At 37.0% G+C, this 17,179-nt stretch overlaps 3 protein-coding genes across 7 annotated transcripts in view; 1 reads left to right on the top strand and 2 right to left on the bottom strand.

Moving 5' to 3' along the window:
* LOC106133248 (nucleoside diphosphate phosphatase ENTPD5) overlaps window positions 1–8,516 on the bottom strand; it is a 27,914-nt gene extending 19,398 nt beyond the window's left edge. Inside the window, exons 1-2 of one of the 3 annotated variants that reach the window (XM_060950777.1) lie at window positions 8,332–8,516; window positions 6,291–6,414 (exon numbers count right to left, since the gene is read on the bottom strand). In XM_060950777.1, the coding sequence (XP_060806760.1) occupies window positions 6,291–6,414; window positions 8,332–8,352 (145 nt within the window). In that variant the 5' untranslated portion in view covers window positions 8,353–8,516. The other 2 variants (XM_060950780.1, XM_060950776.1) reach the window with 2 other exon arrangements.
* LOC106133249 (protein lethal(2)k10201) lies at window positions 7,936–15,183 on the top strand. 3 transcript variants are annotated; one of them, XM_013332908.2, is made up of 4 exons: window positions 7,936–8,139; window positions 12,375–12,521; window positions 13,044–13,242; window positions 13,650–15,183. In XM_013332908.2, exons 2-4 carry the CDS (start codon window positions 12,379–12,381, stop codon window positions 13,980–13,982), a joined length of 675 nt encoding a protein of 224 aa, XP_013188362.2. In that variant the 5' UTR covers window positions 7,936–8,139; window positions 12,375–12,378; the 3' UTR covers window positions 13,983–15,183. The 3 variants fall into 3 exon arrangements, with proteins under 3 accessions (XP_013188362.2, XP_013188363.2, XP_013188365.2); XM_013332909.2 differs by lacking the exon at window positions 7,936–8,139 and adding an exon at window positions 10,878–11,219; XM_013332911.2 differs by lacking the exon at window positions 7,936–8,139 and adding an exon at window positions 12,066–12,152.
* On the bottom strand, window positions 14,719–17,179 carry LOC132903190 (phosphoglycerate mutase 1-like). The gene is made up of 5 exons (XM_060950781.1): window positions 16,978–17,179; window positions 16,640–16,872; window positions 16,185–16,376; window positions 15,854–15,926; window positions 14,719–15,246 (listed from the first exon to the last, which is right to left on the bottom strand). The coding sequence occupies exons 1-5, from the start codon at window positions 17,078–17,080 to the stop codon at window positions 15,080–15,082; spliced, it is 768 nt and encodes a 255-aa protein (XP_060806764.1). The 5' UTR covers window positions 17,081–17,179; the 3' UTR covers window positions 14,719–15,079.

Below are 17,179 nucleotides of genomic sequence, written 5' to 3'. Positions count from 1 at the left end.
CTTTTTTTGTTATTATGTAATGCTTTGCAATATGCAATCACTCCATCTCTTTCTTCGTGGATGTCGTAGAAGACGACTAAGGGATATACTTATATAGTTGAGATTCCTCAGGTGATGGACTAGCAATCCGTCACTATTTGAATCTCAATTCTATCATTAAGCCACACAGCTAAACTTACCCTCTTTTGATAACTGTTAGCTCTGTTTACCCCGCAAGGAATATAGACGTGGTTATATGTATGTTATTTCAATGTATTACTGCAAGGTTTCGCGAAAACTATTTAAGTAATGTTTGCGTGAATAAGTAACAAACAAACACATCCTTACAAATGAAGTAGGATAGTTTGGACATAGCTTTGGTAAATACTGATAGGTTAGTTTTATCTGACCTCAACTACACATAAGAAACATACATATAATCACGCCTGTTTCTCGGAGGGGTAGGCAGAGACTACATCTTTCCACTCGCCATGATCTCTGCATACTTCTTTCGCTTCATCCACATTCATAACTCTCTTCATGCAACCCCGGTGGTTTCGGGTACATAGAAGTACGGAGAACGTAAAAGATATAGCGTTTAGTGGATGCAGTAACCGTCCAATGTTAGGCGTACACTTAAATTCCTAGAAGGATGTGGGTTCAAATCCCGTGGGTAGCATAATTCTACTTCTTTTGTCTCCTTCCTCTTGGCTAGTCACGTTAGCATCTTCAACTCTGTGGAGAGGAGCCCGGAATGAGCCTTTTCACCATAATCCGAACCATGGCGAAAAACTATCGCTGTCCCGTTTCACGTGATAACAAAAAGCGAAACGGCAATAGTTTTTCTTGCGACAAACAGCACCGTCGCGTACTATGGGGGCTGATTGAAGAAGTCTCCCGTCTGAACTCCGCGACATTTGGTGGGGAACCTCACCCATATTGGATCATGGTATCATCATAATACATCCAGTTGCTCGAATGGGCAGGTTTACCCATTATGTTTTCCCTTACCGTAAAAGCGGTTCGCACTCAAAGTAATGTACCTATCTCAGACATAAAAGAGTCAGGATATGACGTCATACCCTATTAAGACCATAGGGTCGTAACAGGGTAAAATGTGTCTACTTTAAAAAAAATACGACTAATAACGATTAGGATGAGTAATTTTTGTCTTTTATTTCACAAATACAGATAAGATAAAACTAAATGATAACTTGAGTGTGTTTTATAATCTTACAGCTATAAAAAGAACACGTTTTTAGTAATTCACAATGGTTGTTCATGAAATTTGTCACAGAAATAAATATTTTATGTTTGCACTAGAGTACGTCCGCGACTCCACCCGCGTAAACTGAAAAACCGTACAAACTTTGCGTTTCCGCAGAAATTTCGGGAAATCTTCTCTCAGTGAAAACCTTGACCATATGGAACCATGCCAAATTTCAATCTAAAAACCTCATAGCTTGAGATGTCCGTAGATATGACAGTCCGTCAACAAATCGGATTTTCTAGTTATTATAGGCAAAATGTTACGTTAAGTTACAATAACATATGTTAATTTATAATATAATTCATAAGATACGTATCTTAACATATGCAATAGTCATGCTAGTATTAAAAATAATTTCATGTTCATAAAACGAGTCACTATGACGCTTGGCGACCGAAACTAATTTTGACTACCTCATGCTTGCTTGCTCACTAGAGAAAAAGCGTGTGTTGTAATTTTAACGCTTTATTATAATTACTAATTAATCATTATATTGCCGATTTATTACTTATGTAATCATTAGTCACGATTTAGGATATAGCAAATCATTGCGATCAGGACTTAAGGCGTCAAGAGACTCATGACGATAATACAGCTAACATACGTAGAATCATGCCAGCTTACATCAACACTTACGTCTTTGTCCCTTACTATCTAGTATTGGCAAGGGATATTAGACGTGATCATATGAATGAATGAATTATATGTTTAATATTAGTTTACGAGAAAGCTATCGAGACGATTACTGGTCAAGTGCAAGTTGAACACGCGCTCGAAGGATGCTATATATATATATATATATATATATATATATATATATATATATATATATATACATACATACATACATACATAAAATCACGCCTCTTTCCCGGAGGGGTAGGCAGAGACTACCTCTTTCCACTTGCCACGATCTCTGCATACTTCTTTCGCTTCGTCCACATTCATAACTCTCTTCATACAAGCTCGGCGGTTTCGGGTACTTTTGACCTGACCCTTTACCAGGACGTCCTTAATTTGATCAAGATACGTTCGTCTAGGTCTTCCCACTCCGACCTTTCCCTCCACACTCTCCTTGTATATCTGCTTAGTCAACCTGCTTTCATTCATCCTCTCCACATGACCGAACCATCTTAACATACCCTTTTCTATTCCTGTAACTACATCTTCTTTCACATCACAACATTCCCTTATCACGCTGTTCCTTATCCTGTCACTCAATTTCACACCCATCATACTCCTTAACGCTCTCATTTCCACTGCATTTATTCTGCTTTCATGCTTCTTTTGCCATACCCAACTTTCACTCCCATACATTAATGTCGGGACCAACACGCCCCTGTGCACAGCCAGTCGAGCCTTTTTGGATAGTTTCTGACTGCTCATAAAGGCATGCAAAGCTCCATTCACCATGTTCCCCGCGTTCACTCTCCTTTCAATATCACTATCATACTTGCCATCTGATGTAAACTTTGATCCTAGATATACAAACTCTTTCACTTGCTCCACTTTTTCTCCTCCAATCAAAATATTACATGCTGTCATTTCTTTCTCCATTTCAAAAACCAGTGTTTTAGTTTTACTTACGTTCACTTTCATTCCTTTCTCTTTTAAAGCTTCATGCATACAGTTTACCATCTCCTGTAACTCCTCCGCTGATGACGCCAGTATAACCTGATCGTCGGCATAGAGCAGACATTTGACGAGTAACTCATTCATCCTTAATCCACTTTTAGACTCTTTCAAATCTGTCAAACAGCTATCCATAAATAGGTTGAACAGCCACGGTGACGCAACACATCCTTGCCTAACGCCTTTCTCAATCTTAAACCACTCAGTGTGCGCTCCGTTTATCCTGACACAAGCACTCGAATCCTCATATAAGGATTTCAGTGCTCGTATTAAGAGACTGCTCACCCCATGCATAGAAAGTGCTGACCACAATTCATTCCTCTCAACTCTGTCATAGGCCTTTTCCAGATCTACGAATGTGCAATAGACTTTTTGACTCTTGGCCAAAAACTTTTCGGCTATGCACCGCAAGGAAAAGACCTGATCAGTACATCCCATTCCCTTTCGAAATCCCGCTTGAGCATCCCATATTTTGTCATCAGTTTCATTCCTGACTCTATTAATCAATACCTTAGCATACAATTTGCCGACGACGCTAAGCAGGCTTATACCACGATAATTTTTGCAGTCCAGCTGTGACCCTTTTCCTTTGTAAAGTGGCACGATAACAGCCTTACACCAATCTTTTGGTACTCGGCCGCTTCTCCAACACAAATTGAAAAGGCAGTACAACTGACTAGCTACTACGCCTTTTCCTGCTTTAAGCATCTCGACCGACACTCTATCACACCCAGCAGCCTTTCCCGCTTTCATACTCTTAAGTGCTTCCACAATTTCAAACATTTCAATTTCGCCTTCCATCTCATTCTCTTTTTCTTCGCTATAGCAGAAATCTTTCTTATTTCCTTCCTTTTTTTCAAATAAACTTTCAAAATAGTCCTTCCATATCTTTAGTACACATTCTTCTCCTTTCACAACGCTACCATCCTGGCATCTGATCCTAGTCAGCTCTCTGGTTATAGTATTTCCTCGGGCTGACCTTACGGATTTCCAGAATACTTTCAGATTTGACTGAAAGTCTTCTGATAGCCTTTTATCAAAATCCTCTTTATACTCTTCTTTCTTTCTAATCACAGCTTTCTTAACCAAATCTTTCATTTTCTTATATTCCTTACGTGCTTCATTCACATCTTCATCTATAACCTCTTGCATTCTTAAGTTAGCTTTTGCTGCTAACAAATCCAGCCATGCTTTCTTCTTTAATCGCACAAGTTCTTGCACATCTTTACTCATCCACGCATTTTTGTGATTTTTTCCTTTCCTTCTTCTACTTACACCACACACTTCAACAGCTACTTTCACAATTCTTTTTTTAAATTCCTTCCATCCATCTTCAATATCGCTCATTTCCTCTAAATCTTCAAATTCATCCTTCAGTCTATTAATATACTTCTTACCTACATCCATATCTTGCAAATTTTCTACTTTTACTCTTTCCAAAGCGCTGGTTTGCTCCCTTACCCTGTGCCGCCAGCGATTGAAGATACCCCTTATCCGGGATATCACCAGTAAATGGTCCGAGTCAATGCCAGCACCGCGATATGCACGGGTATCCAGCACTTTGTTCTTCAATCTTTCATCTACAATCACAAAGTCTATCATACTTTTTAAAATACCTTCCACTCTTGTGTAGGTGTGGATCTCTTTATGTTGAAACATTGAGTTCGACACAAAAAGATCCCATTCTAGACAAATTTCTAATACACTTCTTCCATTATCATTCACCTTTTCGTCACCAAACGCACCAAGCACCTTTTCATATCCATCACGCTTTACACCCACCCATCCATTAAAATCACCTAATATAATAATCTTCTCATTTGGCTTGGTAACTTTCAATACTTCTCTTACACTATTCCAGAACTCCTCGTTTTCGCTTTTTGCTGATGTTGTACCCCTCGAACCCACATCCCAAGGTGCATAAACACCTAGAACGAAGATCCGAGTGATTCCAACTTTCAGCCTAATCCATAGAAGACGAGGGCTGACACACTCATACTCATTCACGCACTCAGCCATTCGTGCAGAAAGAATTAGACCGACCCCTTGACAGCCTCGGCTGGTACTGGAAATTCCAGACCAATACGCCGTGTAAGGGCCGTGCTGCGTCGCGTCGCATCCTTACCGCTTCGTTTCATTCACGCACAACACATCCAAACGTCTTTCATCCATCATCTGGCATACTTCCTCAATCTTATCCTTCATTCCTCCTCATACATTCCTTGTCGCAAAGCGGCTTTCAGCAGACCGCATACCGCTCCCGCCGGGAACGAGACGTGATGGGGTGCGGACACCATCGCCGCCATCTAGGTGCTCTTTCAAAAAATTTGCATCCATGCGATTCCCACGAGACGCTAGGGAAAAATTTTGTCCGCCCCAGCAGAGCCCCGCATGCCAGGGTAAGGCTAGCCATTACCTGGGGGTCGCCCAACCCCATGGCGGAAGTGGCACGCTCGAGACTAGGCTCGCCCCTAGCCATGCATCCATCGGCGCGGCAGACCTTAGATTGGCAGCTTATATATATAATATATATATATATATATTATAATATATGTAATATATATAATATATGTATATATAAGGGCGTCGTTTTCGCTATTTGGCTACGTAACCCTAGAATGACAAACTGATTATAGTAATAACATAAAATCATAAACATACGTATGGTGGTGTCAGATCAAAGAAGTAAAATTGATATTTAGCCAAAAAGAAAACCAACCCTTTTTACCTTCACTGAAATACTGGCATTTATCTAATACTTGATTGATTTAAAACACAATAGCCAAAACAACGATAAAACGATAATATTGACATTGCGTGACTGGCCAGTAGCGTGAAAAACGAATATGAGACTTCGTAAATCGAATTTCAGTCGAATTACGTATCAGATTTTAATTTGAAATTGAACTCTCTAATCTATAGGATCCCCTTGGATGTACCTTGTGACATATCTTACGACTAGCGACCCGCCCCGGCTTCGCATGGGTACCATTTATACATTTAAAAATCACTATTGAATCATTCTTTCTATTTAAAAATAAAATCTGCTTCTATATCTGTTGTGTAGTTTTAAAGATCGACGCATACATATATGAGGACAGCCATGGGAAGAGACTTTGCTTAAGACTATGGAGTCATACATAATCCTTGACATAAATAATACATACATACACATGGTCACGTCTATATCCCATGCAGGCCAACAGTCTTGAAAAGACTGAATGGCCACATTCAGCTATTTGCCTTAATGATAAAATTGAGATTCAAATAGTGACAGGTTGCTAGCCCATCGCCTAAAAAAGAATCCCAAGTTTGTAAGCCTATCCCTTAGTCGCCTTTTACGACATCACACGGCACACATAAATAATAATAATATACCTACATATAATTGATAATAAACAATACATACCCAATAAATAAGTGGCGCATAATGCTAATATTAAGAGGAGGATGAATACTTTCTTGAAGCGGCGAGGCTGCTTGAGTATTCTAGACCTTACGTTGATATGTGGCGCTGAGGTATCATCTTTTAACTGGAAAACAAGACATTTAAAAATTATAGCGACATAGAAGAGTTGCGTAAAACAGATCTCTAGGCCTGCCTTAGTACCATCTTCACAATTTTTATTCTGATCTATTCTCATCATTTTCAGAAAAAACATTTACATAGTAAACACAGATTGTAGAATGGAAGTATTAAGATTGCAAAGCTAAGCACAGAATAAATGCTTATTTTTTATTTTGTTTAAATATTTTTAAAACAATTAAGTTTTTACTTATAAAATATTAACACATTCAGGCATATGGATTTGTATCAGGTTAGGTTCCCTGGAAAGGTTGTGGCCATTAGACACAAGTTGCTTTTTGTTAAAACATGTTAAAGGTGCACCCTGGGTTACTCTCAAGAGAGTTGAGGATACAATGGGGAACAAACAACTCATGGCAGGAGCATGATAATTGAGGCCATGATTATTTTAACTTATTTTTTATACAATATTAGATTACTTAGGTATTTATCTTCCATCTCACCTGATGGTAAGTGATGATGAAGACGAAAATGTTACATACCTATCCAAAAGTTACCCATTTATTCTACTCATGAATGTTTGCAGACAGTACTACTTCCTACTTCTGGATTTTGTCCAAAATTTCCTTCCAATACTCGTATTTATCATTAGGCCATTAATTAAACTAAACAAATATGTTTAAAAATATTAAAATAGTAAGACCAAAACACATTATTAGGATAATAATATGCTTTGCCAAGGTCTTCTCAAAGTCGCATTCAATGGCTTTTATTGTCTTTTATCAGTAAGCGAACGGTTTGTAATAAATCTCAGTAGTAAATTGCCTGGATAGGTACCTTCAAAAAGATTGCATTTTCTGTGCACTTTTCATAATATAGTTTTATATATTGTATAGAACTTCACCTCTTCCATTCTTTATTGTATACATGTTCATATTGGTAATATCAAATAATACTGTTTATTAATTTAAACAAACAATAATAATAGCACTTACTTCTAAATACCTGTAAGTACTGAATTTTCCCATATCGAGATAAAAATAACATCACAACCAGAAAACAACATTTAAAGAATAAATGTGCTTGTTATAATGCAGTCATTTATCATAATTTAATCATGAAAAATCTTTGTAATTTAGAAAAAAATGATTTAAAAAATCATGTCACCTTCACGAAGAAAACAAGCTATTTTATTTTCACAGGCTATGTTCAGATGACAACCAATGACACTAACTAAATGTCAATGTCAAATCAATCAAACGTTAATCTTTTCAGAGACTACTTGTTTATTTTTAATTGTAAAACTGGACTAAACATTTGGCACTTATTTACATTTAACATTTTCCTAGGAATCTAAATTTAAATAATAATATTTTTGTCTGTAATTTAGAAAAGGTTTTTTTATTATAAATTAATTAATATGAGTTATACTTTAATAGCTGTAAAAGTTTGGCAATAAAAGTGTTTCAACTAATATCCGTGTCAGTCAAAGCACAACACTAAATCGATTGAAATCGACCGATAGAATCGGATAGTAGAATAGTAATCTATATGACAAGTCTTCCTTAGTACTTTTGTTAGGAAAATGTGTTTAAAATACTCAACTCGAAAGAAAACGCGAAACTAAACGCCATTCCAGCCATCACAAAAACAAGAATTCAAAGTAAAACGTTTTCTTAAACTAAACCAAAAGTTCCTTCGCGCTCGGTTTTAATCTATTTCATTTGTTAAGGTAAGGTTTTTTTAAGCTAAAATATCTATAACTATTTACTTATAATATTCGATTGAATATTTTTTATTCTAACCGAACAAATTAAAAAAACATTTTTAACCCACTAATTTTAGGTTATGTTTACAGATTTTAACCTGTCTTGCGAAATAATTTAAAGACTTAGTACAATAAAAAAAACATCGCATCACTTACTTTTCTTTGTCGTACAGTCATTTTAAAGTATTTTTCATTCACTTTTCACAATATGCTAGACAAAAAGTTATTAATGTCACTCAACGATTAAACAAGTTTATTACACAACATTAGGACAGGCAGGACGTTATGTTCCAATGACCAAGACGTAATAAATTACATGAATGACTGACACTGCGTTGTAGATTGTGCCATTGGTTGATGTGGTACCGTAATCTACAACTTAAGGTCAAGTTCAGACTGTTCATTTTTTTTTTATTAAGTTTTGTATTTTTGTCTCATGTGACGCCGTTCTGAGGAAGGATTGAAGTATGCGTGGATAGATCATAAAGTTTTCCGCTCCTTATTTTGAGTTTTCAAACGTCCCATGTATAGTTAGTTACCCAAAATGGAGCAAATGTGCACTGTGGGTCTGTTTACGAAAGTTGAAATCCTATGCCTTATTTTTCTCTATCTTTGCTCTCTCTCTGTTCAATAGAGAGAGAGAGAGAAAAAAAGAAGAAATCCCACTGGCATTAGTTAACTTATGACACTTACGAAATAATTTGACGAAAATACCTTTACCAGTAGGCCTCGGAGAAAAGCTAGTGCTGAACTTACTTCCTTGTATTTACGCGCATATTGAAGTCTTGAGTACTGAATTTTTGTGTTTGAAATCCTATGAAAATTCGAGTGGCGCCTATGTGAGAGGAGAACTGTGTTTAAGATTGAAGGCAGTCGGCAGACAAAGATAAGATATTATACGGGACAAATTACACAGATTGAGTTAGCCTCGATGTAAGTTCGAGACTTGCGTTACAAGTTACCTACTAACTCAACGATACTATATTTTATAATAAATACTTATATAGATAAACATCCAAGACCCAGGCCAATCAGAATCAGGAATTTCTCATCGTGCCCTGACCGGGGTTCGAACCCGGGACCTCCGGTGTCACAGACAAGCGTACAACCGCTGCGCTACAGAGGCCGTCAAGGGATGGGTTGCGTCATGATGGCACTGAGTAAACTGGGCTATATTACTAATCCAGATGGACACGTCGGAGACAGTGGTCCAGAGTGCTCCATTCTACTAATCGTATAATGGGTCAGCCAAACAAAAAAAAATTGCGAATAAGTACAGCACCTTGCGCTAGTTCCGTGGTCCAATTCAAACAAAATGGCCCCCTCTAATAATTATAATGGTGTAGTTCTTATTCCCATATTCTTGCTTTATTCACAGGATTACTGTGGTCGTATCGTATTATTTATTTTTTTCAACTTCATTGCACAAATATCTTCAAGTCAACTATTGACATTACTAACCATGCGACATGCATGATCTTTATTCAGGAATACTATCATGAACAAATATCGCATAATGATATTTTGAGTTGATCCTCTTATTACCAAGCCCTCTCTATTTAGTCGATATCTATTTTAACCTGTTTATTAAAAAAATGGTTGAAAAAATCACCATTTAAAAACTGGTTGTGAAGAAGTCTCAAACTTATCATACTTACTGTATTTAGCGCGCTCTTGATAACACCGTGTCTTATCAAATACTATGTTGTATTATGGAGCCATAAATTTATAATCATTGATTTATAAGCTTATTATATCTGTCGTAAACAGCGTTACTATTATTAATGTTAAAGTTCGAAAAATAAAAAAGTGCTATTTGTCAAAAGTTGAATAGTTGAGCATCTCACTTCCTTTAAATACATACAACCATAACCAACAGTCTTGAAAAGGCTGAATGGCCACGTTCAGCTATTTGGCTTAATGATAGATTCAAATAGTGACAGGTTGCTTGCCCATCGCCTAAAACAAGAATCCCAAGTTTGTATGCCTATCCCTTAGTCGCCTTTTACGTCATCCACGGGAAAGAGATGGAGTGGTCCTATTCTTGTTTGTATTGGTGCCGGGATCCCCTTTTAATCCAGAGGTTTAATCAAATAGATATCTTGCAGTGTCATTGTTTGGGTACTTTATGCTACGTAGCTACTTCGTTTTACGAGTTAAGACTCTTGGGTTATACAAAACTAAAGCCCGCAATTTCGTCTGCGTGGTTTTTTTTGGCAATAAAAGAAGCCTATGTTCTTCCTCAGGGTGAACTCTATATCTGTTCACCAATTCTTCAAAAAATTAAGCGTGAAAGCGTAACAGAATTGCTTTTGCATCACTATAATAAGAAGTAGGGTTTAAAGAATTCAATAGTCAAGGTACACCTCGGGCTCCTCTCCAAATAGGTGAAGATATAACCGGGATTAACGCTATGAGGAAGAAGAAAAATATAATTGAAGAATTGTTTGTCTCCATCTCTTTACCATGGATGTCGTAAAAGGCGACTAAGGGATAGGCTTATAAACGTGGGATTCATCTTTTACGCCATGGGTTTGAATTTGAATTTGTAATGAATATGAATCCAAATTATATAATTAAGCCAAACAGCTGAACGTGGCCTTTCAGTCTTTTGAAGACGGTTGGCTCTGTCTACCCCGCAAGGGATAAAGACGTGATTACATGTATGTTTGTATGATCATTATGTAAAATTCATGTTCATCGTTCATCAATGATGAACATGAATTTAACATATAATGATCATACAAATCATGATGTCATCACATCATGATTACTAGGTATAAAGACAAGCTATTATTACTTAATCACAATGATTTGGCATTACGACTAGTATAGATGTTATCTGTGAGGTTGAGTATACTATATTCTAGAGATAAGATACAAAATGTTTGACTATAACAAACGTGCCGTGTGGTTAGCGGCACTTTAGAAGAGTATCACTCCATCTGCTCATAAGCATCATCATGGTTATAAGCGCTTTTATCTAGCGAAGAAATAACTGTGCCAGTTGCTTCTCTTTCCACGCAGATTATTACTCACTGAAGGTAATGACGCTTTGAAAGTGGCAGTAAACTTAGTTTTGAGTAATTTATTTGACGTAAACAAATATTGTAAAACCAAAAGATATGACAATTATCAATTAATATGATAGCCTTGCCATTTTAATTAATTTCCTCCCACCCTAAGGTTGACTGGAAGAGATTGCTTTAGCGATAAGTCCGCCTTTGTACCTCATTACCAGTTATTTTTTTCTGATTTTCTTTTTCTTATGTTGCAATAAAGAATCTATCTATCTATCCATGAAGTGCCCTATAATTTGAATTTGGTAAATGCTTATAACACAGGCTGTCGCCTAGCTCCATGCCTTAACATGGGTATTATTCTTTTAGCTCATGGGTTAGCAACTTATCACGATCTGATTATCAATTTCGACGGCCTCTGTGGCGCAGCGGTAGTGCGCTTGTCTTTGACACACACCGGAGGTGTCGGGTTCGAATCCCGGCCAGGGCATGATTGGCCTGGGTCTTGGATGTTTATCTTTATAAGTATTTATTATAAAATATAGTATCGTTAAGTTAGTATCTCGTAACACAAGTCTCGAACTTACTTCGAGGCTAACTTTGTCGGGTATATATTTATTCAGCTGAACGTGACCTTCAGAGTCTATCCACTCCATAAGGGATAATGGTATGTATAGGTAACATACTATTATTCATTATGGAGCATGTGCTTCCCGGTGGCTGGTACATTAGAATACGAGTCACTCTTTCTTTTTCCCGGAGATATTAAAGTATGACGATGATTGATTATATGGGTGAAATATCGTTTTAATATTGCATAGTACCTAGGTATATATAGATATAAAGTTATAATCTAGCCGCGGTGTCTGCGTATCCGATAAGATCTTTTAAAGCAATACTATATTTTTTGATGTAACTATATCCAAAATTAGGAAATGTCACATTATTTTATTATAGGTATATATATACCTTCTTATTAACTAAGTGATAGACTTACAAACGTGGGATTCTTCTTTTAGGCGATGGTCTAGCAACCTGTCACCATTTAAATCTCAATTATATCATTAAGCCAAACAGCTGAATGCGGCCTATCAGTACTTTCAAGACTGTTGACTCAATTTACCCAGAAAGGGATATAGACTTTATATTATATGTATATATACCAAATTATTTTCTCAGAAACATGGACATGAGCACACTTCTAGAACAGCTGGACAAATATGGCGTCGGTAGGCGGAAGTTAGATGACCACTTGTTCAAGGACGATCCACCGCTTCCCAGGCTCGGAGTTTACGACGTCGATGACGAGGACTTATGCCATGAGGTGTAAGTGTTCCATACTGATATTATAAATTCGGAAGTCTGTTGCTTATGATTTCATGGCTAAACCCATCGACCGATTAAAATTATGTTTGCACATTATAGCTACGAAAATAACTCATTTTTGGATTCCTCGATATCGTTGGCGGTTGAACGGTTAAGTTAACCGACTAAAAATTCGTGATACACACAATTCACAGGTTTGAATCCTATCGTTCGATGCTCATAATGCGATGGATACCGAAATGGCAATAACTGCTTAGTACGCAGTTATCTGCTCAAAATTGCAATTCTCATTTCGATTTCTACTGCTCTGACATTTACTTACCTACCACATAAATAACGTGCAAACCGCATTTAATCATATTTTTTATTCATTGAATATGGTTACAATATAGGTCTAAATTAATTAGGTACTTACAGTTTTTGTGCACACATATTCTACCTCTTAAGGCGTCGGAATTATATACATATATTTTAAATATTTTTTTTTTATTATCTTACCAATTCCTGATCACATGTTTGCAGCATAACAACAACGTGTGCAGTCCCAGGATGTTATTACACCACAGAATCTCTGCTATCCTTTGAGAACCACTACAACTCGTCACACAGATACTCTTGCGCCCAATGTAAGAAAGTGATGCCGTCACCCCATTTATTAGACTTGCATATACAAGAGACTCACGATTCGTTCTTCGCTGTCATGGCCGAGAAAAAACCTTCGGTAAGCATTCTTTTTTTGAAAAAAAAAAAAAAAAAAAACTTTCATTTGCTCAAGCTTTTTTTTCCAAGCCAATTGTTAAGCACCTAAGATCCTTTTGCTTCAGCCACATTCATCAATGTTTTGATGTAAGGTCGTCAGTATATGCTTATCGTCCAGAGAGCATCTGTGCAGAGAAGCATAAACAGACCTGACTAAATACTTACTAAGTTTTTAGCTGATAAAAGATAAAACCAACTACGGAAGCATACAACGGGCGTGGCCCGACACACACAATTGGTTAATTTTATACCGTGCCGTGTGGTTCCCGGCACCATGGATATTGCTAATTTAAATTTTACCAATGAAGTAAGACAGCTTGCTCAGTATATATTTTCATTTTTTTAACATAACATGTTAAAAATTTTCAGTATTGCTGCTATATAGAAGAGTGCAAGGAGAAATTCATTAACGCCGAAGAGAGAAAATCGCACTGCGTAAAAATACATAAACTACCAAAAGATTTCCGATTCGAGACAAATTGTAAATTTCAAAAACAAAAAAAGATTAAGAAAAGGTCATCAGCCATGGAGGTGGACGGTGAAAGCTCAAAAGACCAGAAACAATTTAGTTTTATAAATGGCAAGCAAAAATTCACGTATACTGGCAGGAAATTTACAAAAAACGATGAAGAAAAATCAAAAAGACATGTTAATATAGATGTGGTGATGGAGGACTTAAAAGAAAGTCTACCTGATTCTTAACCGGTTTACTCACGAAGGCTGACAAGGCAACCAAAATATTTTCCCCTCTCTATTTAGCAATTCGGTTAACTTCAATGAGAGAGAGATGGGCGAAGTATGTTTTTTGAACGCCCCACAGAGCATTGAAAGTCCAGGTGGCGCGTCAGGTTATGGGCCCGGGCGCCAACAAACAACATATTTATAGGTAACATCAGAGTAATGTTGTAGTTACTACGCGCGCACTGAGAAAATCAGCATATATAAATATATCAAATCTATAACTATAGGCTTTATTGTGATTTATCAAACAGGCCTCGTTTTTACTCCGACCTGTGAACTACACAGACATTCAACAGAGCATCTAAGTGCTGTCCCCGTACTATGCTATGGTACGCGCTACGCCGTTTTTATCGCTGTTCCGTTTCATGTCATAATAAAAAGTGAAACAGCGATGGTTTTTCGCGCGGTAAAAAAGCGTTCACGCGGGCCATCCTACTGCTGCACTACTAAAATGGTTTAAAACAGGATATTGTGAATCTTGCTCACAAGACGACGACGGGGGGTTTATACTGTCTACTACTGTGGAGAATTGGTATAAACTGTCAAAAATTTCACAACTGGCAACCATAGTGGCCAGCTTACATTAATTGGACATTCATTGTTAGATTGGGACCTCAATGTCGACAAATATTAAATGCAATTTTTTTTAATAGATTAATCTTTTAATACACATAAAATAAAAATAAAAAGCAAGAAATATCATCAATTTGTTTTTATTATCATCACGAAAGCGCAATACTAGAATAAATATTCTATCGTAACAGCTGTTGGCATAGATCCAGCTATAAAATTAAAACATTTCTTTTAAGAAAACATTTTTAAAAATTGCACATAGATTTATCACATTAAGAAATCTTTTTATAAAAAAAATTATGCTTTCAAATCACTGGGTAATCCATGTTATTGTATTCCTGACTTATAAATTCAAAGGATTAATTTAAAATTTGTGATCAACTCTAATTACAATAAGTTCAGCGACACATTCCTTAAATAAATAACAGATTATCCTTATTATCTATGGTTACACGATTGTCTATAGTTGCACTATTGTCTATGGTTTACTTGGCTTTCCCCTGGGCGGCGACGGCAGCCATAGCCTTCTTTACGGTTTCCTCGTCTCCGAGGAAGACCATTGAGTCAACAGGTTTCATGTTCTCATCGAGTTCATAGACAAAAGGAATGCCGGTCGGCAGATTCAACTCCATAATGGCAGCATCACTGAGCTCTGAAGAGTACAAATGTGTATAAGATATTGCATAAAAGTCTTAGGAAAAACTTTTACTGGGTAGGAAAAACATTTGGTAAATTAATAAAAGGAAAAAACAAAAGGTGCTTATTATTACATTTTTATATAAAATGCACATTGAACAGAACTGGAATTACCCTTGACGGCCTCTGTGGCGCAGCGGTAGTACGCTTGCCTGTGACACCGGGGGTCCCGGGTTCGAATCCCGGCCAGGGCATGATGAGAAAAGAACTTTTTCTGATTGGCCTGGGTTTTGGATGTTTATCTATATAAGTATTTATTATAAAATATAGTATCGTTGAGTTAGTATCTCGTAACACAAGTGTCAAACTTACTTCGAGGCTAACTCAATCTGTGTAATTTGTCCCGTATATATTTATTTATTTATTTATTTATTTACCCTTTTTGTCATAAAATAAGGCTGCTTTAGCATTCTTCCTGGAGCCAAATGTCTGAGATAACAATTTTTAAGATTGTTGAAAAAGCTCTTGTTTGTTTTGATGACCCAAGGTCAACTGTTATCACACAAAACAAAATAATCACTATGTATAATGTAACAAATATCAAAAATTAATTGTTTGCTTACCATCTAAATGCTTAACGATGCCTCTGAGACTGTTTCCGTGAGCGGCGATGATTATCCTCTTTCCCTCTTTGATCTGTAGAAAGTGGACTGTTATAAATAAATATGCTAATTAGTGTTGATACATTATAAAAATAATTGAGTCCTATCATGGTGTCTCTGTATACAGTGAAAATATGAGGAAGAGTGATAATAAGAACAACAGTGTTCTTCGGCTTCAGCTCCAGATAAAAAGAAATAAGTGATATTATGACAGTGAGACAAAAATATCCCATTTATCAGTTACTTGTAGTAAGTATTCTTTTGACAATGTGCCTTTAGAGAAGCATCTTACCTGTGGCACAATAACATCGTTCCAATACGGCAATGTCCTTTCAATAGTCAGTTTCAAGCTCTCAAACATGGGGAATTCCTCAGGTTTTGGATCACCAGCATAGCGGGGGTCATTTACAATGGTGTCGTAGTATGGGTGGTCTTTCTCCATTGGTGGGGGAGGGATGTCGAAGCTTCTGCGCCAAATTTGGACCTGCAAGCATGAAAGAATATTATTATAAGTTTTGTCAAGTAAGGGTATTTGTTTCAAAATATTGTAATGTATTCTGCTATTCACCACTATACAATTCTAATATTATTCTATCATGTGCGAATTCTTTTATAGGTGATGGGCTAGCAACCTGTCACTATTTGAATCTCAATTCTTTCATTAAACCAAATAGCTGAGCTTGGCCTATCAGTTTTTTCAAGACTGTTGGTCCCAATAAAAAAATGTACCACGCAAATTAAGTATACCTGCTGCTCGCCATATTTGGCTGCCGTTTCAGCTTTGTTTAAGCCAGTGAGTCCACCATAATGCCTCTCATTCAGACGCCAGGTTTTGTTCACAGGCAAGTCTGGCTGCCCAATCTCCTGGAGAACGGTGTTCAGGGTAATCTGAGCTCGTTTCAGAACCGATGTGTGGGCGACGTCAAACTGATAACCTTCGGCTTTCAAGGCCTTGCCGGCAGCCACGGCTTCTTCACGCCCTACAAAATGGTTAAAATGTTCATTAACATCAACAGCCTACAGCCAGTTTATTTTCATAAAATATTAAATAAGTGACAATAAAGCGGAAAATTACAGCAACCTACCCTTATCACTGAGATCAGCGTCGTACCAGCCACAGAACAGGTTTTTCTGATTCCACTCGCTTTCGCCGTGGCGAATCATCACAATCTTATATTTTGCAGGCATTTTTGATAGACTTTTTTAAAGTTTTGATAAATTCCCCCGGTTCAGCAGACGACCTTCACAATTTATTAGTTTGACAGAAACGACCTTTTCGACCTTTAG

This window comes from Amyelois transitella, chromosome 22 (assembly GCF_032362555.1).
Source record: "Amyelois transitella isolate CPQ chromosome 22, ilAmyTran1.1, whole genome shotgun sequence".
Taxonomy (NCBI): domain Eukaryota; kingdom Metazoa; phylum Arthropoda; class Insecta; order Lepidoptera; family Pyralidae; genus Amyelois; species Amyelois transitella.
Note: the sequence above shows the minus strand (reverse complement) of the source record. Positions and strands in the feature narration are given on the sequence as shown.